At 48.5% G+C, this 22,288-nt stretch overlaps 1 protein-coding gene across 9 annotated transcripts in view; it reads left to right on the top strand.

Annotated features, from left to right (window-relative positions):
* IQSEC1 (IQ motif and Sec7 domain ArfGEF 1) overlaps positions 1–22,288 on the top strand; it is a 189,316-nt gene that overhangs the window by 87,330 nt on the left and 79,698 nt on the right. For 2 of the 9 annotated variants that reach the window (XM_070405878.1, XM_070405875.1), the window contains exon 1: positions 19,361–19,646. The exons of the other annotated variants lie outside the window; for them this stretch is intronic. In XM_070405878.1, coding sequence (XP_070261979.1) covers positions 19,582–19,646 — 65 coding nt within the window. In that variant the 5' untranslated portion in view covers positions 19,361–19,581. Of the gene's footprint in view, positions 1–19,360; positions 19,647–22,288 lie in introns of those variants that run through there. 9 annotated transcript variants of the gene reach the window in all.

Genomic DNA, 22,288 nt, shown 5'->3' with positions numbered 1-22,288 from the left:
AGCCCTGACCAGGGCCAGGGATCAAGCCTGCAACCAAGGTACGTGCCCTTGACTGGAATTGAACCCAGGACCTTTCAGTCCGTGGGCTGATGTTCTATCCACTGAGCCAAACGGGCAAGGGCCCAATTTGTACTTCTTAATCCCTTCACTTTTTTCACCCATCCCCCCAACCACCCTCCGCTCTGTCAACATTAGTCTGTTCTCTATTTAGAGTCCACATATAGGTGAACTCATGGTATTTGTCTTTCTCTGTCTGATTTATAGGATGATAACATAGTGTCTTTAAAATGCTAAGTGTCAGCATTTTTAATAAAGCAAATTGCGAGTATTGTGGGAACATTTCATTATTCAGCTCATACAGATGCTGCACTAGGGCCAAGTATTGGACTTAGCCAAGGGTCTTGAGGATTTGGTATGGAGCAAAGAAGAAGGAAGGTTAGTGTCCAATGGCAAATCCATGAGCATCTGCTGTGGTCACTATCACACACACCAACTTGGGAAGTTTGGAGGTCTGAGGACTGAACTTCATACTACTTCGGCAAATCTCTTTCTCTCACAGAGCTGAAAAAGTTTGGAAGAGACCATAAAATACTTTGGAGATTGCAATCAGCACCCAAAAGGGCTGGGGTGTGTGTGGAGACAGGAAGTGTCCCAGATGAGTCCACTGGCTGAGAGCCAGCCTGTCTCTGGGACTAGGTTCAATCCCAGCTCTCAGCTTCCCAGCTCTGTGACCTTGGACAAGTCACCAGACTTCCCTGAGCCTCATTTTTCTCCTTTTTAAAATGAGGGTGATGATAGTGCCAATTACTAAGGGAATTCTATGAAAGTGTGTGAATGTCATAGTCAGTTTTTATTTTCTTCTCTGGGGATCTCATAGAAGCCACTAAGTATTTCAAGGATTTCAAAGTCTAAATAGAAATGTCAGCTTCATTCATTTACTCATTCAACAAATATTTATGGAGTGCTAACTACAATACCACAGGAGCAAAACAGACAAAAACCCTTCTCTTCAGGAGCTTTTATTCTAGCAGCAGGACCCACAATAAATAAGAGAACAAAAGAACTTCAGAGAGTGTTAAGTGCTAAAAAGAAGGCTGCTCTAGTTGGTGTTAAAGGTGATCTGCACTGGAAGAATTCTTCCACATGGAAGAGGAAAGAACCTTGGCATGGGCTCTGTGCGATCTAAATTCCAGTCCTGTCCCTGCTGGCTTCTGACTTGCTGTTCAACTTTGGGCAAGTTCCTTTCTGTCTCTGATCCTATTGTCTGTGAAATGAGAGTGGGGGGAGCCCACTCAGCTTAGAAGCCCTGGGTGGCTGGGTGGCTATCATGTCGAGGCTTCACCACCTGGTGGTGCTACAGTCATAGCTTGTCCCTGCTTGTCTTCCCCCCTCCACACATACCACCCATACACATAGCTAAATGTGATATGTAACCTGTCACACAAAAAGATGGACAGGTTACATATCACTTGTTCTCACTGACTTACCACCTATCTGAACAACTTTTTATAATATAATTTTATCTTATTATTTTTTTAAAAATATGTTTTTATTTATTTCAGAGAGAGGAAGGGAGAGGAAGCGAGGGATAGAAACATCAATGATGAGAGAGAATTGTTGGTTGATCAGCTGCCTCCTGCATGCCCCCTATTAGGAATTAAGCCCCAACCCGGCTCAATGTGCCCTGACTGGGAATTGAACCATGACCTCCTGGTTTGTGGGCCAATGCTCAACCACTGAGCCACACCATCCAGGAATATTTTATCTTGTTTTTTTGAACTCCCTATAAATAGACGTAGGCTGTAGATATTTGTTTGGGTCCAGCTACTTTTGCTCAAAGTTGTGGTGTGTGACTCATCCAGTTATGAAGAGCTATAGTTTGTCCTTGTCAGTGCTGTATAGTATTTCATTGTGTCACTAGGCCACAGTTTATTTATCCAGTCTACTGTGATGGACTGTTCTTGAACCTGAGTCCAAGCACACATGGCATGAACTTCTCTAGGCGTATACCTTGAACCAGGTGGTAAAACATACATAGTGCCGCACTGTGAGTCATTCCCTCCCACCTCTCCCCTGCTCACTGGGGCCCCCGTTGTCAGCCTTTGTCAGACAGAGTTGGTTAGAGAAGACACCGCTGGGACCATTTTGGCCCTCCCTTACCTTGGTCCAGTGCCCTGGGTGGGGGCCTCCACCTTGCTGGCCTCTGGGGGCCTCCTCTGTGGACAAGGCCTGGTGGATGTGAATGCTTTTTCACTGCCATTTTAATTTGCATTCCCCTCACTACTGATGAGGTTGGGTATTTTTGTGCATTTACAACCACTGGGATTTCCTTTTTGGTGAAGTGCCTCTTTAAATGTTTGCCCACCTTGGGCTGTTGTGTTTTGTTTTTTTCTTGTTGACTTGGAGGATTCTTTAGGTGTTCCAAATTTTAATCCATTGTCAGTTATATGTGTTATAAATATCTTGCCTTTTTCACTTATCCTGGGGTCATGAGATGAATGTCATAATTTCAGAGTTCCTAATTAAGTAGTGAAATCTGTCTTTCACTTTATTTTTAATGTTTTGTGTGTTTTAAGAAATTTTTTTCTGCCTTGTGATCATGAAGAATCTCCTGTATTCATCTTTTTCATAAGGTCTTTAATCTACCTGGAATTGATATTTATTTATGGTGTGAGGTAAGGGACCCGTTTCTCTCTCTCTCTCTCTCTCTCTCTCTCACACACACACACACACACACACACACACACACACACACACACACACCATTACCCAGGCAGCCCAGCACTGTTTGGTGAGAAGTGTGTCCTTGTCCCTTATCTTCCCACCCCACACACCACCCCCATCATTCCAAGCAGCCATACTTTTCGGGAGCAGGCAGGAGCCCAGGACTGAAGGCTTTGGCCTGGAAGACCCAGCAGGAGCTGGTAATCAGTGCTAACCCCTGAGGGCAGGGCAGACAGCCCTCCCCCACTGGACCAGCTGCTGCTCTTGCCAAACAGGTCTGTGGGGCTGTAGTCTGTCACATGTCTGGCTGGTGCTGACTTGGGTTCTGGCGGATTAAGCAGGGGCTCAGGGTTTATGACCTGAACTGACCACTGCACAGGTGGTGTGGGGTAGAGGGGAGTGCAGAAGGAGCTCATCTATGTGAGCCACAGAGGAGGCCCCCAGAGGCCAGCAAGGTGGAGGCCCCCACCCAGGGCACTGGACCAAGGTAAGGGAGGGCCAAAATGGTCCCAGCGGTGTCTTCTCTAATCAACTCTGTCTGGAAAATAAAAAGTCCCCTCCCAGTCCTTTTTTCCATCTGGATCTGTTTGGGGCAGCCAAGAGACAAGAGATGGCCCTGTGACAAGGCCACAGTCTACAGCAAGGTCCTGCCAGGTCCTTGGCCCCCATGCAACCCCATGAGAGCTCACACACACACACTGGCACTCAGCCCACCAGTCTCCCAAGGGGCTTTTTGTTCATTTCAGTGTCCAGGGCCTGCCCACTGGATAGGGAAGGGTCACTGCCAGCCTCCAATCTGCCTTCCAGACCCTGGTGCCTTTCCCTAGGACAGTACCTGGCCTGGCAGAACTGGGCCTTCCTGCTCCTGGAGTCCTTAGGGCAGGGAAGAAGAGGGAGGGAATGGTGTGTGGGTAATCTTTACTCCTGCCTTAGAAGGTAAGGAAGATTTACCCGTTTAATAGATGAGGAAACTGAGGCCCACAGTGAGGCTGTGGTCCAGCTGGGCCCGGCCCAGGAGGGTAGGATGGACCCCTAAGATCTCAGTGGCTTGCCTATATGACCTGGGAAGTTTCAGACTATGACACACTCCTACCCAATTGCTTTCAGAGTAGGGTTACTGTTGCCTGAGGCTTTCTGGGAACTCTGGTCCAGGAAGTGCCAGGAGCAAGAACCAGTGCTTCTGGGCCCTGCTCAACTTAGACTAGTGCTTAGGACTTGGGCTTTGTCTCCTCATTTGTGCAGTGGGAGGTGACAATCATTGTACCCACCTCTTCAGGTCGCTCTGAGGCTGAAATGTAACCTGCTCAAAGGGGCTTCAAACATGGCCAGCTCCCAGGAAACCTTAGCTTTTGTTTTTATAGGGAAGGCCAATACCCGAGTGCCCTTCCTCCTCTGAAATTCCAAGCTCCTGTCTGTTTCCTTTCTTCTTGAGCTCTCTACTTATGTGTTTATTTCTATGAGTTTAGTATTTGCTTAGAAAATACAGGCATGCCCTAACTGGTTTGGTTCAGTGGATAGAGCGTCGGCCTGCGGACTGAAAGGTCCCAGGTTTGATTCCGGTCAAGGGCATGTACCTTGGTTGTGGGCACATCTCCAGTAGGAGGTGTGCAGGAGGCAGCTGATCGATGTTTCTCTCTCATCGATGTTTCTAACTCTCTATCCCTCTCCCTTCCTCTCTGTAAAAAATCAATAAAATATATTTTTTAAAAAAAGAAAATACAGGCACATGGTAAAAATGTTCAACATTATAAGAGGATACAATGAAAACTACATCTGTCCTACCACTCCCCACCCCTCCCCAGAGCAAACATGAAAAGCATTTTTTGGATAGCTGGTCAGAAATATTCAGGGGATATACAGAGTGTCCCCCCCAAAAAGTATACACACTTTAACAGCTGATAGCTCAATTTTGAAAATGAAATGTATTTTAATAAACACTGCCTTTATAATTATTCAAAGTTATGTATACCTTTATATTATATATACACACTGAGTGGCCAGATTATTTTGACCGGCCAGATTATTATGACCACCCCATCAGTACTTCATTGGGCCACCTTTTGCTTCAATACTGCAGCAGTTCTTCTTGGCATTGACTCCACGAGATGTTGAAAGGTAATGCGAGGAATCTGACACCATGCCTGATGAATAGCACTGTCCAGTTCTGTGAGATTTGATGGTTGTAGAACCAGCTGTCTGATGGCTCTTTTAACTTCGTCCCACAAATGCTCAATTGGATTGAGATCTGGTGATTGTGGGGGCCACCTAAGCAAGGTAAAGTCTCCCTCATGTTCTTGAAACTACTCCTGCACAATACGAGCACCATGGCATGGCACATTGTCTTGTTGGAAGAAGCCATCTCCTTTGGGATACACCATCAACATGATAGGATGAACTTGATCAGCAATGATACTTAGGTATGTTGTGCTATTCAGACGTTTATAATGGTCTGGCCCTCTAGCAACTTCAGCACAAAATTATAGCTAATTTGCCTACAAACGTCAGGTGGTCATAATAATCTGGCCACTCAGTATATATGTTAAAAGTGTAATATGCTAATTAGACCGGACCTTCCAGATGAAGCCAGGGCTGCGAGGGCTGAGTCCCTTGCATGAATTTCGTGCATCGGGCCTCTAGTATGTGTGTGTGTGTGTGTGCGTGTGTGTGTGTGTGTGTGTGTGTGTGTGTATCCCCATTGTATTCTATATAATAAAAGCCCAGTGACTGAAATGGTGGAACAACCAGAATGACCAGAGACCAGAATGACCACAGCCCCTCATCCTGGCCGGCAGCCCCCCAGTGAGCGGTTAGGGGCGATCAGGCAGGCAGAGTGCTTAGGGGTGATCAGGCAGGCAGAGGTAGTTAGAGGTGATCAGGCAGTCAGAGGCAGTTAGGGGCAGTCAGGCAGGCAGAGTGGTTAGGGACAATCAGGCAGGCAGAGGCGATTAGGGGCAATCAGGCAGGCAGGCAGAAGTGGTTAGGGGTGATCAGGCAAGAAGAGGCAGTTAGGGGTGATCAGGCAGGCAGGTAGAGTGGTTAGGGGCCATCAGGCAGTCAGGCAGAGTGATTAGGGGTGATCAGGCAGTCAGGTAGAGTGATTAGGGGCAATCAGGCAGGCAGGCGAGCAGTTAGGGGCCAGCGTCCCAGATTGCGAGAGGGATGTCCAGGATTTCGAGAGGGTGCAGGACGGGCTGAGGGACCTCCCTACCCCCGTGCACAAATTTCATGAACCAGGCCTCTAGTTTTAAATAAAACACCCATTAGCTTGCTCTGCCTCCAACCTGTGACTTCCTTTTGGACCTTTAAATCCACCCACTGGGCCAGAGCCTGAGCTGCTGCTTCCTTCCAGAAGGCACACATATTTGTGGACGCTGGCACCAGATTTTTCTCATGAGCAGGGCTTGAGGGAAGCTTCAGCCTAGCACGGGGCAAATAGGGGGACTGTTGAGCAGCAAATAATGGTCCCTCTGTGCCCAGTAAAAGCCCAAGTTGGAGACCAGCTCCTCCTCCTCACTCCAGCAGATCTGGTTCTGGATCGTGGGTGGAGCCTGGGGACCCAGCTCAGGCCCATTCTGGCTGCCAGCTGGCCATTGGGTGACCTTGAGCCAACCCTGGGCTCTTCCTAGTTCCTGACTCAGTGCATATGGTGGCCTCAGTGAGAGGACTGAGGGTCTGTCTCCTTGAGGACCCAAGCAAGCGACACATCACCCGTCCCACCTGGGCTAAAATCCATGGCGTGAGCTGGGGGTTTTGCTGCCTTCCTGTTAAGCTTTGATGGTTCCCATGAGGCAACTAGTCAGTGTTAAGTTATGTTGACATTTTCTTGGAAGGCCTTGTGACTCCTGGACCTGCTGGTGCCTTATCTGTGCCACAAAAATCTCTCCCAGGGTCTGAAAAAAGAAAGTGGCAGGTGGCTATATGTGGCCACAGGTCCTGCATGCATGACTACGAGGCCTCACCAGAAGGGGTCCCTGCCCCCTTGATGTTGGGAGAATGGCTGGGACCCAGGGTCACAGTCACCAGTGCCCAGTGGGGCAGAGCCCCAGGTGCTTCCATCGAACAGTTGTTCAGGTTGCATGCTGTCTAAGAGCAGTGAGCAAAGAAGAATGCACTCTTGCCATCTGTGGGCCTGAAAGGCTGTGTTCACTAGAAAAGGGCGCCCTTTATAGATTCACAAGCAGGGGTCCTGAATGCTGGTGGTGGAACCAGCCTTGAGTGCTCACTGGCAAAGGAGAGGTGCCTGGGCATGGGGGTCTCCTTTCCACTTATGTGGTCTTCCTGTACTCAGTTTTCCAAAATCTCCCTCCAAGCTCCTGCTGGTAATCTCAGGGAAAAGAGAACTCCACCCCTCTCTGTTGTGCATCTGTGTGCACAACTTAAGTAGACCCAGCCAGGTGAATCCTCAGAAGGAATTAGGCTGTATGCCTGGCCTTAGGTCCTAGGAATGGCTTGGCTCAAATTATATCTAGGTCCACATCTCAGCTCTAGCTCTTCCTGAATGTCTACTCCTGGTCAGGATACCTCTGCACCTTATCATCCTATCTAATAAAGAGGGAATATGCTAATTGACCCTCATGCCATCACAAAGATGGCAGCACCCACAGCCAATAAGGAGGGATATGCTAATTGACTGCCCCGCCCGGCGCCCACAGCCACAAGATGGCGGCGCCTAGCCCCCTTAGCCCTGCTGGGTTGGCAGGCATGCGGCAAGGCCGGGCCCACCTGCTTCTGGAATCCCCCAGTCCCCTCAGTCCCCCAGCCGCCCAGGGCCAGCCCGAGGCTCAGGTAACCAGAGCCGGCTGAGGCTTGACCTGCCAGCAGTGGCAGCAGCAGAGGTGTTATGGGGGCATCACCTTCCCCTGAAGGCCAGGTCGCCCCCCACCCCTGAGGGCTCCCGGACTGTAAGAGGGGCAGGCCGGGCTGAGGACCCCCCCCCCCCCCCCCCCCACTCCAGTACATGAATTTTCATGCACCGGGCCTCTAGTCTGTTAATATCCCCCAGAGCTTAAGTATGAAGGGCCCTTACCTCAGTGCCTGGCCCCTTGGGAAGTGAGCACTGTATTTATGAAGGCATGTTGATTTAAGGGCAGAGACTCCCATGAACTGCACATCATTAATTTCACCCACAACTATTTCTTGAACTCCTAGTATGGGCCAGGCACTGCACTGGGGCTGGAAATAAATGGTGAGTACAACAGACATGAACCTTATCCTCATGAAGCTGTCCAGGGAAAGAGAGGGAAAAGCTCCCATGAGCAGTGTCGACCATGTGCTGGGAGGCTTTGCTCAGTGTGCCTGAAAAGGTGAGGCAAGGCTTTCCTGGAGGAGCTGAGGTGTGAAAGTAAAGTCAGGGTTAAGTAGGTGAAAAGAGAGAGGTGGGTGTACCAGGCAGAGGAAACAGTAAATGCGAAGGCCCAGGGGCAGGAGCCAATTTGCTGAATATGAGGCTATAGCAGAGTGGGAAGAGCAGAGGCAGGCAGAGCCAAATCCACAGGGGCTTGTGGGAATGGCAGGGAGTTTGGTGCTTGTTTCTTTTTCTCTTTTATATTTTTAAATATATTTTTTATTGATTTCAAAGAGGAAGGGAGAGGGAGAGATAGAAACATCAATGGTGACAGAGAATCATTGATTTGGCTGCTTTCTGCATGCCCCCCACTGGGGATCGAGCCCATAACCCGGGCATGTGCCCTTGACCGGATTCGAACCTAGGACCCTTCAGTCCACAGGCTGATGCTCTATCCACTGAGCCAAACCAGTAGAGCAGGTGCTTGTTTCTTAAGCAGTGAGGAGCCAAGGTTTGAAGCAGGGCAGTGGCATTTTGTTAGATTGAAATGTCTTTGAAATTGGGTTTGAGTCCAGACTCGGATTCCTGACCCCGCTGCCCTTCCTCTATACAATAATGAGGGTTGGGGAGGAGTGTGTCCTAGGTTGTGCAGGCAGGAAGAAGGAAGCTTGAATGAAGAAACTTAGTGTAGGATACAGAGGCTGGCTCAGCCACCACCCTCTGGGCACCTGACCCCAGGCTGGGGCACCACCTAGTCTGCTGGTTGTCTTGGGCATGGAAAGGCCAGACTGCAGTTCTCCAGTGGGGCCACAGGTGGCGCCAGCCTCCCCAGCAATGGCAGATGGGACAGAATAGCAGGGACCAGCCCATTGAGAAGTGGGCTTGGGGACTGCTCTGGTCAGGCCCAGGCCGGGCTAAGCTTTCCCCTGTTCTTCACCCACACCCTGAGCCAGCAACCGGACTGCTGGTTTGGTGGCTCCAGACTGCAGTTGCCACCATGCTGTCTTTCATCCCCTCCAAGGACTACTCCAGCTGTGCCCTGAGCTGTCTTTTTAAGCCTATCTAAATTGCCACTAAACTTGACCAGGGACAGCTGGGTAAAACCAATCTTTGCAGGGGAGTGCTTGGGTCCAGATCTCCCCTCTGCAGCCTCCAGTCAGTGAAACGCAGATTATGAAGTTCTGGCTTCACATGTCTTTAACACTTCTTTATCACTCAAAAAAGGCTTAATTATATTTTATTATTTTATAGACAGTAATATAATCACATGGTTCAATAATCTACACAGCGAACAGTGAGCCACTCTCCTAGCCCTGTCCCAGTTCCCCCAGAGATATTTTATGCATATACAGTATTATTATTATTGTGTGTGTGTACTCTTCCCCATCTTTATTTTTACCCCAGTACAGCATTCTTCACCTTACTTTTTTCACTTAGCAATGCATCTTTATATCTCGTTCCCTAGAAAGCATCCCTATTCTGTTTTATGCTGCCTCTGTAACATCAATTCTCCATACTTGTAATCTCTGTTTTAAACCGACAGGTCCTCAAGCACAGACCTGCTGAGAACAGAATCCAAGCCGTATTTCATAATTGTTTCCATGAATGTATTTTTGGGACAATTCAATTTATGCTCAATGAGGCTGGCGTTTCATTGATGTGGCAGATATAAAGTTTCCCATTAAGGAGTTGGTATACAGTGCTATGTGGTCCTCGGGAAAACTAGCCTGGGGATAAGTCCAGGACACTCTGCCAGCTGTCACCCACTATATACACACCCACAGAATGAAGCCACTACTTCATCCTCTGGCCTCACACTTCAGGTTCCACATATTTGCAGAACTATAATTATATTTTTCCAAGCTACCGAAGCCTTTGCCCATGCCATTCCCTGTACCTGCAGTGCCCTTCTCCTAGGCCACCCAGAGAATTCTCGTTCATGCCACAAATACCAAGACAGCTGTCACCTCTTCCCTTCCCTGACAGCTACTCCACCTTTCAGTCATTCCTGCATGTGACCCAAGTTGCTCCCAGGATTGCAGAGATTCTCAAAGCATAGCAGACATCAGAATTTGCATTTCTAATGACTCCCAGCTGGGACTGTGGCTGCTGCTGCTCCTGTGACCACACTTTAAGAAACACTGATGGAGTGGAAAGATCATAGGCTGAGTGTCAGTGTACCTGGGTTCTAATCTCGGCTCCAACGTTAATGGGTTGTGTATCTGTGCAAATTACATGCCCTCCCTGGGCTTCAGGGCCTCCATGATAAAGTGAGACGCAAACCCACCTCGTAGAGCTGCTGTAGGATTATGTGAACTTGTGTGGCAACAGGGCTGGCACCATCAACTGTGAGTTGTCCCCGTTCCCTGATCCACGGAGCTTCCAAAGCATGGTTCCCACATCTGATTTCTCCCTGCATCCTCTGAGACACCTAGTCAAGTCCTGACACATAGTGGAAGGTAATTAAGGGGGGTGGGGAGGAGAGTTGTTGAACACATTTAGGGATGCACATGTTCTCAGTTATAGATTTATTTAAATAATGAATAAGATGTCACATGTACCCCGCTTCCTTTAGTTCCAAACCAGGGGAGTCAGGTCAGGCTGGTTGAAGCCACTCCCACTGGGAGAGCATTGTTTAAATCAATCACATAAAGAAGACTACACAGAGGATATTTAAGCCATTTAAGAGAAACTGTTGCTTTAGGAGCACTTAGTGGCATCCATTCGCAAAACAGGCATCCCCAGCACTTATTATAAATGAACACAACTATTCATTAAAGTAGAGGCCGACTGGGGCCTTGACTTGGCACCCCATGGTAGCTGTTCTGTGATATGAAGGCACTACTTAAGAGTCAGCAGGCCACTTCCCTAACAGCCCCTTAGAATGTGGACCAAGCCCTGCCAGGCGACTGAATCAGCGACAGCCAGATGGGGTCTCTGTACCAGGGCAAGCCCTCGCAGCTTTCTCTCTCTGTTTTTCTAGGTTTCCTCAGTTTCCTCACTCCCTTTAATGCAGACTGGCTCCAGTTTAAGCAAAGCTACTAGGAAAGAAACCAAATATATGAAGGATGTTCATTTGCTTTGCCAAAGGGTGTCAGTGTTGTTTTTTAAATAAAACCTTTAGCTGACAGGTTCCTGTAAGTAGTGGAGATAAGAATCAGTGTTTTTGAAAAACATTTTCACCTGGCCCTTTCAGAAACTATGGCGTATGAAGAAGGGTGTTAGCTCAGATTGAATAAGACAAGGGTGAGAATGGAGATCAGGAATGGGGTCTTCTGTTCCCTTCCTGGCTCACAAGTCTTGCACCACCCCTGTGTTTGTCCCTGAGCCATAATGAATCCGGTTCAACAGGATTCATTCATTTATCTTACATTTATTGAGCACCTACTGTACACCAGCGCTACCTGGGTACTGGGATACAGTGGTGAACAAAGTCCCCTCCTTCACAGAGCTTCATTCTGATAGAAGAGTCAGACAGGAAATAAGTTACCAAGTACTTAAGCAAGATAAAAATATAGGCTGTGAGATGGGCTTTAAACTAAGGCTCAGAGTTTAGTAACTTAGCTAAGGACAACCCAGGTGATGCTTGAGCAGGTAAAAGGCCATATTGTCCACTTCGGGTAAACAACCCTCAACCTCCAAACTAAGTTATGCCAATGTCATTTAGTTTACTTTGTTTAGTAAGATCAGAGAAGTCCATGATTTGCAAGTGGTTTCTATTAAAAATGATTGAAATTGAAAAGGTAACTTGGCACTTAATGAGGTAAGCTTTATTTATCTGGATAATTTCTCTTCTGAGGACTGACTAGGTTTCCTGAGATGTCACACCAGAGAGTTCCATGTTCTGCGCAGCTGTCTTCAGTTTTTTTTACAGCATCCAACATTCATACGAATAAGTTCCGTTCTGTGTGGAACCCATACCCGGTTGTATGCTAAACGGTCCATGTTCCTGTGGTGCCATCCCATCAGGGGCCACTGTAGCCTGGGAGGCAGGTCGCCTGGGTCAGTCATTGTCAGCTTTCATCCCTTCATCTCTCTGGGTCTCACTTTCCCTGTCTGACAAATAAGGGGTTGGGCAGGAGGGGTATCACAGAGCTTCCTCCTAGACCCAACATTCTGGCTGTGATACAGGGATGTTTGTTTCACTGCTATGAAGAATAACATATTAATGACCCATAGACACAGAGAGGAAAGCTGGAATGGATCATAATGCAAATGTAATTGATTTTTACAGCTGCCAGTAAGACACAGCCTGCTCAAAAGACAAGGAAATTGTAGTGGCCATAGGCAGTTTAGGTATAGTCTGGAATTCAGGTATTTGTGGACTGGCTCTGGCAGGCTTCAGAGTCTCCTAGAAAATGCTATAAGATGTCAGAAGACTTCTAATCCCTTGGATTACATTCATTTATTTATTTATTTATTTATTTCACTGGCCTTTTTTTCTTATGGTAATAAACACTTATTTAAAAATTTGAACACTATGCAAGGGCATAAAGTGAAAAGTCTTCCTTCCTCCTTCCCACTCTGTTCTACCTAGACCTCCAACTTAGAGGGCAGGGGCCCATTTCCAGGAATCTCTGGAACCCCCAGCTTCTCTTCCCAGAGGCAAGCCTTGTACCTGTTTCTTGGGTCCCCTTTAAGAAATAGTCTACACTTACATTACCCTATATATGCACTAGTGTTCTATGTATCTTATTATAAATACATTTCACATTTTCTGTACTTTCAATGTCAATGTTATGTCTCAGATCTTTTCCCATAAGTGTGTATGATGCTGCTGCCATCATTTAAACATAGTACTCCATTTAAGTACCACAGTTTATTTAGTCAGTCCCCATTGAGGGACATTGTGTGTTTCCTTCTCTGTGTTCTGCTGTTACAAACAACTAAATCCTTGGACCTAACTCTTTGTGCACATGGGTAGATAGTTTGTAGGATTTGTTCTTAATAGTGAATTGTACTATCTTGTGTCCATCTTGTCTGAAGGTCACCTGGCCTGACCCTGTTGTTTTATTTTATTTTTATTTCATCCTGATGTAGCTACCAACTACTACAACTACTACTACTACTACTACTACTACTACTTATTATTATTATTATTATTATTAAAATCTTTATTGTTGAGAGTATTACATATATCCCTCTTCCCCCCCCCCCCCCATTGTCCCCTTCCACCTGGTTCCCACTCTGCCCCAGGCCTTTACCATCCTATTGTCTGTGTCCATAGGTAATGCATATATGCATATAAGATCTTTGGTTAATCTCTTCCAACCCCTCTTCCCCCTTCTCTCTGAGATTCGTCAATCTGTTCCATGTTTCCATACCTCTGATTCTATTTTATTCACTAGTTTATTTTGTTCATTAGATATCTTGTTAGTTTTTCTTTATATTCAATAGTTTATAGATATGTATTTATTGCCATTTTATTGTTCTTTCTTCTTCTTCTTCTTCTTCTTCTTCTTCTTCTTCTTCTCCTCCTCCTCCTCCTCCTCCTCCTCCTCCTCCTCCTCCTCCTCCTCCTCCCCCTCCTCCATCTTCTTCTTCCTCTTCTTAAAGAATACCTTTCAACATTTCATGTAATACTGCTTTGCTGGTGATGAACTCCTTTAGCTTTTTCTTATCTGAAAAGCTCTTTTTAAAAAAACATATTTTTTTATTTATTTCAGAAAGGACGGGAGAGAGATAGAAACATCAGTGATGACCCCTAACCAGTTTGGCTCAGTGGATAGAGCGCCAGCCTGCGGACCCAAGGGTCCCAGGTTTGATTCAGGTCAAGGGCACGTACCTTGGTTGCAGGCTCCTCCCTGGCGCGGGCCCTGGTTGGGGCTTGTGCAGGAGGCAACCAATTGAAGTTTTTCTTTCACATCAATGTTTCTGTCTTTCCCTCTCTCTTCCACTCTCTCTAAAGAAAAAAAAAGAAAGAAAGAAAAATCAATGATGAGAGAGAATCATTCATTGGCTGCCTCCTGCATGCCCCACACTGGGTATCGAGCTTGCAACAAGGGCATATGGCCTGACCAGGAATTGAACCATGACCTCCTGGTTCATAGGTTGACATTCAACCACTGAGCCATGCCAGCAGGCCATCTGTGAAGCTCTTCATCTGACCTTCAATTCCAAATGATAGCTCTGCTGGGTAGAGTAATCTTGGTTGTAGGTCCTTGCTTTTCATCACTTTGAATATTTCTTGCCACTCCCTTCTGGCATGCAAAGTTTCTGTTGAGAAATAGACTGACAGCTGTATGGCACTCCATTGTAGGTAACTAACTGCTATTCTCTTACTGCTTTTAAGATTCTCTCTTTGTCTGTAACTCTTGGCATTTTAATTATGATGTGTCTTGGTGCAGGCCTCTTTGGGTTCCTCTTGTTTGGGACTCTGCACTTCCTGGGCTTGTAAGTCTATTTCTTTCACCAGGTAGGGGAAGTTTTTTGTCATTATTTCTTCAAATAGGTTTTCAATACCTTTCGTGCTCTCTCTCCTTCTGGCACCCCCATAATGTGAATGTTGGTATGCTTAAAGTTATCTCAAAGGCTTCTTAGACTATCTTCATATTTTCTTATTCTTTTTTCTTTTTGCTCTTCTGATTGGGTGTCTTTTGCTTCCTCATATTTCAAATCATTGATTTGATTCTCAGAATCCTCTACTCTACTGTTGAATCCCTGTAAATTATTCTTTATTTCAGTTAGTGTATGCTTAATTTCTCCCATCCAAGTACTAACCAGGCCCGACCCTGCTTAGCTTCCGAGATCAGATGAGATCGGGCGCATTCAGGGTGGTATGGACGTAGACTATGCTTAATTTCTGACTGGTCCTTTTTCATGTCTTTGACATTCTCACTAAGATCCTTGAAAGTCTCACTAAGTCCCTTGAAGCTCTCATGAAGATTCTTGAGTAACCTTATAATCATTGTTTTGAACTCTGTATCTAGTAGTTTGCTTTCTTCCATTTCTTTCATTTGTAACATGTTTCTTTGTCTCTGTATTTTGTTTGCTTCCCTATGTTTGTTTCTATGTATTAGGTAAAGCTGCTATGTTTCCTGGAATTGGTAGAGTGGCCTTGTGTAGTAGGTATCCTGTAGGGCCCAGTGGCTCAGCCTCCCCAGGCACCTGAGTTGGGTAGTCTAGGTGAACCCCTGTGTTGGCTGTGTGCACAGTCTTGTTGTAGTTGAGTCTGTTGGTGTACTGGGAGAAATTGACCTCCAGGCCAATTAGCTGTGAGGACTGCTGTGACTATAGTGGGAGAGCTGCTGTGCAGGAGACATCCTCTGGAGAGGACTTGCTTCAGTGGGGCCTTGGTGCTCACTGAGTCTGCCCCTTGAGTGTGTTGCTTGTGGATGTGTAGAGTTGTAGTCTGCTATGGTCTGAAGCTGTCCACTGGGTGTCCTGGCTCTAGGGTCTCCATGGAGGTGCAAAGTCAGCCACTCCCTGGGGCCACCTGGCAGGAGCTACAGAGAAATCTGCAGATGGCTTCTATTTGTATTGGGTTTGGAATTACCCAGGTGAAGCCCAGATGTGAAGCAAGGCAGGCTGGTGCTAGTGTTGTGTCTTGGTCCTTTTATTGATAGGTTTGGGGCTTGCTGTCATGAACTGCAGCTTGTTTGAGAGATTTTAGCAAAGTCTGAAGTCTGAGCCAGAATAGGCCATTCATATGGAAAAGCTGCTGCAAACAGCTTGGGTGGGGCAGCAAATTGGATGGGTCAGGTTCCCAGGGAATCACCAGGGCTGAGTAAACAGTGTGCTCCGGGCTGATGGAGATTTATATATGGCTGCCAGTCATCCCTGGGACAGGGGAGGTCCCAGCACAGGAACAATGACCCCTTCGAGCATGCCTATCTGGGAGAAAGCTGCCCTAGAGTTCCTGCCCTGATTCCAGACAATCCAGTTCCTCCCCATATGTGTCTGGGTCCCCCAATACCTTGTGGTGCTGGAGTTTGTACAGGTCCAAGTAAGTTTGTGCACTGGCCCTTTAAGAGGGACACTTGGATGTCGAGCAGCCTCAATCCATGCTGGTTTTCACAATCCAAAATTATGCGGTCTTCTCTTCCCAGCTCTGAGACCATGGATTGGGAGTCTGGTGTGGGGCTAGGACCCCTTGCTCTTCACAGGCAGCCTCTACAGGGATAATTTCTTCCCAATTAAAAAACAGCACACGTGGGTGTCAGACCAACCCGTTCCATGCCTCTGCCCTTTCTACCAGTCTTAATGTGCTTTCTTCTTTACTTCTCTAATTCAGCCAGCTTTCAGGTGGTTCTGAATGATGGTTGTTCTGTATTTTAGTTGCAATTTTGATGTGGTTATGGGAGGCGGTGAGTACCCACGTTTACCTACACTGCTATCATGGTTCTCTCTCCTGACCCTGTTGTTTTAATGATCTTCTTCCCCCAGGATGTCTGATTCTTCTCTTCCAGGTTTTGTCCATAGGGCCTGAGTCAGGACACTGGTGGTCTGGCTGAAAAGGCAAGGCATAGCTGGAACCAATGTGAAACTTCTTCAGGGAAGCTTCATTTATCTCAGGGTTGACAAAATTTTTCTGTGGAGAGCTATAAGTATTTTAAGCTTTGCAAGCCATACATCTCTGTTGCAACTGCTCAACTCTGTTATAGCACAATAGTATCCATAAAAAATATGTAAATGAATAGGTAAAAGACATTATTTTAAAAAAGCAGGCAGTGGACTAAATTTGGCTGTCAAGGTTTCGTTTACCAACCTTTGATTTATTCAGCTGCTGGGCACTTCTGTGTCCCTGGCCTCATAGTAGGCATAAGGGATGCTACAGAGAAGGACACAGGCCCAACCCTGGCAATGGTAGCTCAAGGGTGTGACGAAAGAGCAGCTGCAGAGTAACATGAGAGTGTACTTTACCAGAGGAGTTTGTAACTTGGAATAGGGGCCAGACAGAGGTGGTTTTCTGGGAGAAGTGACATCGAAAGCTGAAACCCATGTCCTAACCATGAGTCAGGCATAGTGGGGAATTTAGGGGTCTCAAAGAAGTTTAGTATTCCTGGAGGTGTGGTGTGCATAGTGGGGATATAATGAAGGACAGAGCTGGAAAGATGAACCAGAAGCAGACCACACAGGCCTCAAAGCCAGCCATGTAGGGAGGCGGGCCTTTATCCTGACAGCTCTAGGAGAAGGACTGCAAATTTTACCTTTGGGGGAGTGCCACTTGTCTGGTCCAAGGAGTACAGGGAGGCTATGGAAAATGGAAGGCTTGCCCTAGCCGGTCTGGCTCAGTGGATAGAGTGTCGGCCTGTGTACTGAAGGGTCCCGGGCTCCGGTCAAGGGCACATGCCCGGTTGCAGGCTCGATCCCCACTTGGGGGTGTGCAAGAGGCACCCAATCAATGATTCTCTCTCATCATTGATGTTTCTATCTCTCTCACTCTCTCCATTCCTCTCTGAAATCAATAAAAACATATTTTAAAAAAGAAAGAAAATGGGAGGCTTTTAGAAGCCAGGGCGAGGGAACAAAGTTTGGTTATGGCATGTGAAATGGGCCAAGACAGCAGCTCAGGACTGAAACCCAGGAAAATACAGTGGAAGTAACATTTTTATGATTTTCTTGTATCCTACAACCCCTCTACATGGGCTCCTACTCATCCCTCAAGGTCAAGTCCAAATGTCCCTTTATCTTTGGAGCTTCTCATGGGGAAGAGTTATAGGCTCCTTCCTCCAGACTATCATGACATCATACTGGGGGACACTTGTCACAGCAGTATCTCCTCATTGAGGTCTCAGAAGACATGCACAGAATAAGCACTAATAAATGCTTGATAAATTAAATTAAATGGCAAGGTGAATTAGCCAGGGTAGAGGTGGCTGATGAGCCACATTTTACAGTTGAGGAAATTGAGACTCGGAAGGCTAAGCAATTTGCCCAAATGATACATGTAAGAATTCTTCCCAGTTTAGTCATTTCAGCAGAAAAAATGGCTTTCTCTGTCTCTCCAGGCTGGAACTTTTCTTGCTCACCTCATAATTTGCTAAATTATTAATCTGTGAGGCAGTTAACTGAGCAGAAGCAAGAGGCACATTTAGCAGGAAGATAAAAACAGACAAGAGAATTAGGAGGCATCTGGTTTTCAGACACTCCACCCTGTGGTGCTCCAAACGCTAACAGTGAAATTTAACCCTTCTTCTAAATCCCAGCTGGAACAATGTCTGGTGAGTGGTGAGGCCCTGGCCCTGAAGAAGTGCCTGGAATTCTTAAAGAATTGGGTCTTGAGGCTGTTGGAGCCTGTCTGGAGTGCCCTAGCAGCTGGGTTGGGGAATTCTCTTGGCTGTTTACTGCAGCCTATTTTTAGAAGGCAGTTCAAGCTGGGGTGGAGTTATGGCCCCCTCTACCCCCCCACCCCTGCCCCCAACTCTTCCCACCTCACCCAAACGGGATGCAGGACAGGATTATGGTCTTTTAACAGTGTGGCTCAGTTGGTTGCGGGTCGTCCCATGCACGGAGAGATCACTGTTTCTATTCCCAGTCCAGGCACATACCCGGGTTTCGGGCTACATCCCTGGTAGGGAGTGTGCAGGAGGCAGCTGATCTATGTTTCTCTCTTTCCCTAGCCCTTCCTATCTCTCTAAAAAAAAAAAAAAAACAATAAAAACAAATTGAAAAGGACTCAAGATGATGTTCCTACTTTAGTGGGTCTACACTTCCTGAATCCCACAGAACTGCCAGCTGCCTGGCCCACCAGGTGATGGACTTGTGGGTGGGGTAGCCTAGGATAAGTGGGGTGGCCCAAAACAAGTGGGGTTTTGATCGTATCTATATCCGCTTGATATCTCCCAACTATATTTGGGTATTCCACAAGTGTGGGTGCTGGGCACTATGCATGCCTTCATGAAGCCCAAGAATAGATAATAAACAAGTAAATATGCAAATTGAGAACAGCAAGCCATGATTGCCTATAGTAGGGTAAACTGAGCATCAGAGCCTCAGAATTACACCATCTAGGACAGTAAAGGCCCAGTTTTATAAACTGAGGCCAAGACAGGATTGGCAGACATCGGCGCCATCAGCAGAGCAGGCTACAGTTAGCTGGTTTGGGCTTTTGTACCTGTTGTGCTTGCACTTTGGGGAGATCTATGTTGGAGAGGTACACAGCCCGCCCCCGCCCCAAAAGGACCTAGCTTGCTGGAACAGGGGAGGCTGGTGCCTGAGAATCCTGCCCCTGCGCCTGTCACCCCTCCAGCTGCGGCTCTGCTAGTCCCGCCCCTTCCTGCAGCCCCGCCCCTTTCTGCCTTGTCCCCACGCTCCCTCCGGCGACCCCGCCTCCTGGCCCCGCCCCCTCCCGGGCCACATTCCTGCGGCCCGGCCTCGCGTGGCGACCGGCGGGCGGGGCGGCGGCGGCGGCGGAGGAGGGCCGGGCTTGGCGGCCTGGGTACCTGGCTTGGGGCCGGGGCGGTGGGAACTAGTAGGCACTGGTGGTCGCCCAGGCGATCGCGTGGCGGGTGATCAGGTCCCCTGGTTGTCCGGCCTGGGCCCCGGGATCCGGCGCCCCTGGCCGGAGTGGGCGGTTCTCGGCCCGGCCTGGGCCCCGGGCGCCGGGGCCGCCAGCTCCCGCCGCAGCCACCATGTGGTGCCTACACTGCCATTCGGAGCGGACCCAGTCTCTGCTGGAGCTGGAGCTTGACAGCGGGTAAGGGCCCGGGCGGGCTGAGGCAGGGGGGGCCGAGGGGCGGGAGCTGGAGCGAGGGCGGCGGGAGGGCTGAGGGAGGTCGCCTGCGGGCGGGGCGCCGCGTCGCCGGCCCGGCCCAGCAGCGCGCCGCGTAGGGTGGGCTCCTGAGAGCCGTGCGCCGTGCGCTTTGTGCGATGGTTTGCTGGAGACGGCCGGGAGTGCGTGTGTGCGCCACGGAGAGGCCCTGGGCATGGGTGGGCGAGAGTTCGCGAGACCGTCGGGACAGACGCCTGTGAGACAGGATGGAGCGTGTCTGTGTTCGTGCGGTGAGCCGGACACAGGACCCAGTCTTGTGCGTGTGAGAAACAGATGCTGCCAGAACGGGAGGTGTGTGTCTTCATGCCCATGAGTGACTGGATACACACGTGGGACAAACTGATGGGAGTTGGTATCTGGTGGAGGCGGGAGAGCAAGTGGTAGGGAGCTTGTGAGAGGAAGTGTGGCCAGTGGTGTCTGCTCTTGTGTCCTGCAGGCCTGTTTTTGTGAGACCCTAGGCTGGTGCTTGGGATTATGTGTCCACTCTGTCAGGGGGTGTGCGCAAGGCTGAGGGACCCGTTCAGGTGTTGTGCACAGGTGGTTCTGGTGTCCTCCAGCCAGGGCCACCTGGGAGTGCACTGGAACACCTGGAACTGAGGAAGGTTGAGTTCTGTGTGGCTACTGTTGTGGCTGTGAGGGGACTGCTGGTGGGATTGGGGGTGTTTGTTCATATATGCCTGGTATGATCAGGAATAGAGAAGGGGAGAGGGAGCAGTGTCCCAGAAACCAACCCTTTTCTGCTTCACAGCCTGTGGGTGGCTGTTTGAACATCCAAGGGCCCATATTTATGGCGATAGAGCGTGTGTATGTGTGAGGAATATTGGTTTCCTTGCTCCCCTCGCCAGCACAGCTGCCCTCTGAGCTGTCTTCAGGCCCCTCCTAGGAGCACAGGTTATGAGGTGGGGCGGGGGAGGGGGGGCCGTTGACAAGCTAATTTGGCTTGTGTCAGGCCCCCTGGGGGATGTCCACCTGCAACCAGCTGGCAGTTGCACTGAGGACATGCATATGTTCCCCTCTGTCTCTTCCTCACCCCAGGGGCCTGAGGCTTCATGTGAGGTGGTGTGGGTGCAGTTCCCAAGGACCATTGTTCCTTGCATCTGGGGTAGAGGCCAAACAAGCTGCAGCTGCAGCGCCAGCTGTCTGGAATCAGGGGATCAGTCTGAGAATGAGGGTCCTGATATTCATATCCCACACATGCCACTGCCTTAAGCAGCTGTCCCACCTGGTATTGCATTCTTGTCCTTGTGGTACTGGCATCCCCATATTGCAGGAGAGAACACAGGAGTTTGAGTGTTCAGCCTTGTCAGCACCAAGGCTCTGTGGTTTACTGAGTGCCTGCTGTGTACAGTCGCTGTTCTAGGTGCTGGGGACATATTAGTTCACCCTTCAGCCTCGCCACAGTCAGGTCACATTTGCTCCTTAGTGCCTGGGATGTGGTTCTGAAGGAAGCCCAGGGAGGGCCAGTGAGAATCAGCCCAGCTTCTGGTCTGCAGAGGCTCAGTCAGGAGCTCCTTGCACTGGCCAGCTTGCCATCTCCCCCTCTCTTAACCCCGAAAGGATGCAGCATGCTCCAGAGACCTTGGGAGAACCCCAGTCTGTAACACTCCAAGACAACCTCTCATGGTATAGTGCACAAGCTTTTCTGATAGCCCTTGTGTGCAGCACCTGATGCTCTGCTGTTTGAGCCTTAAAGAGCCCTGGTCTCTCCCTACTCTCCCTTTCTAAATAGGCACGTTGGGTAGGGAATCCAGTGACTTAGGCAGAATATTACAAGGGGAGCCTGGAGTGAAACCCAGATGTTCTGATGTCGGGCCTCTAACAGGCCCTTGACAGCCCTGCCAGGATTTTCATGCTTTTGCTCAAAGAAGTCTGACTCTGAACTAGTTGTGCTAATATTTACACAGCTTCAGTTCAAAAACAAGGACAGGACTGACATCTGCACAAACAGTGAGATGACTGCTCAAATAGGTGTTTCTGGAAGGGATTGGACAGGGCTCCCTGGTTTGTGGGAGCTTGGTGTGCCTGTGTGTGTTAACTGGCTGGACTCTGGAACATGGGGTCATGGTTTGCTAGGAGAATCGGAGTTAAGGGCAGCTCTGAGAGGCAAACAGACTTTGTTTCAAATCCTTGCTCAAACTCATGTACAAGCTACCACACCCCTCTTAGTCTCAGTCTCCCCCTCTGTGGAAGGGAATAATAATACTGCTTCACAGAGGTACCTGAGAAAATGGGTGTCTAAAAGCCTTTGCCCAGCTGGCCAGTCCCAAGCCTTCAGTCAGATGGCTCGATCATTCAAGTCAGCATTCTGCTCTTCCCACTGCCACTAACCCCTTGGATTTTCTTCCTTCCTCTTTTGTAAATTTCCTTTGAATTATGATGGAATATCCTCCTATAAGCACAGTGGCAAGCTCTGATGGGCTTAGATCCTGCCAGGGGCGTGGGGAGAGTTCTGCAGAGGTGGCCCAGGTCCCTTGTGTAAATGTGTATTTGTGTGGTGGGGGAGGATGCTCAGAGGCTGTTGAGTGTGATTTTTTTGTCCTCAAAAGCAAATCATAATGAGTTTAAAG

Source organism: Myotis yumanensis, unplaced genomic scaffold (genome assembly GCF_028538775.1).
Source record: "Myotis yumanensis isolate MYYU_CA2020_CCGP unplaced genomic scaffold, mMyoYum1.0.hap1 SCAF_2, whole genome shotgun sequence".
Lineage (NCBI taxonomy): Eukaryota > Metazoa > Chordata > Mammalia > Chiroptera > Vespertilionidae > Myotis > Myotis yumanensis.
This window is presented reverse-complemented; position numbering and strand designations above follow the sequence as displayed.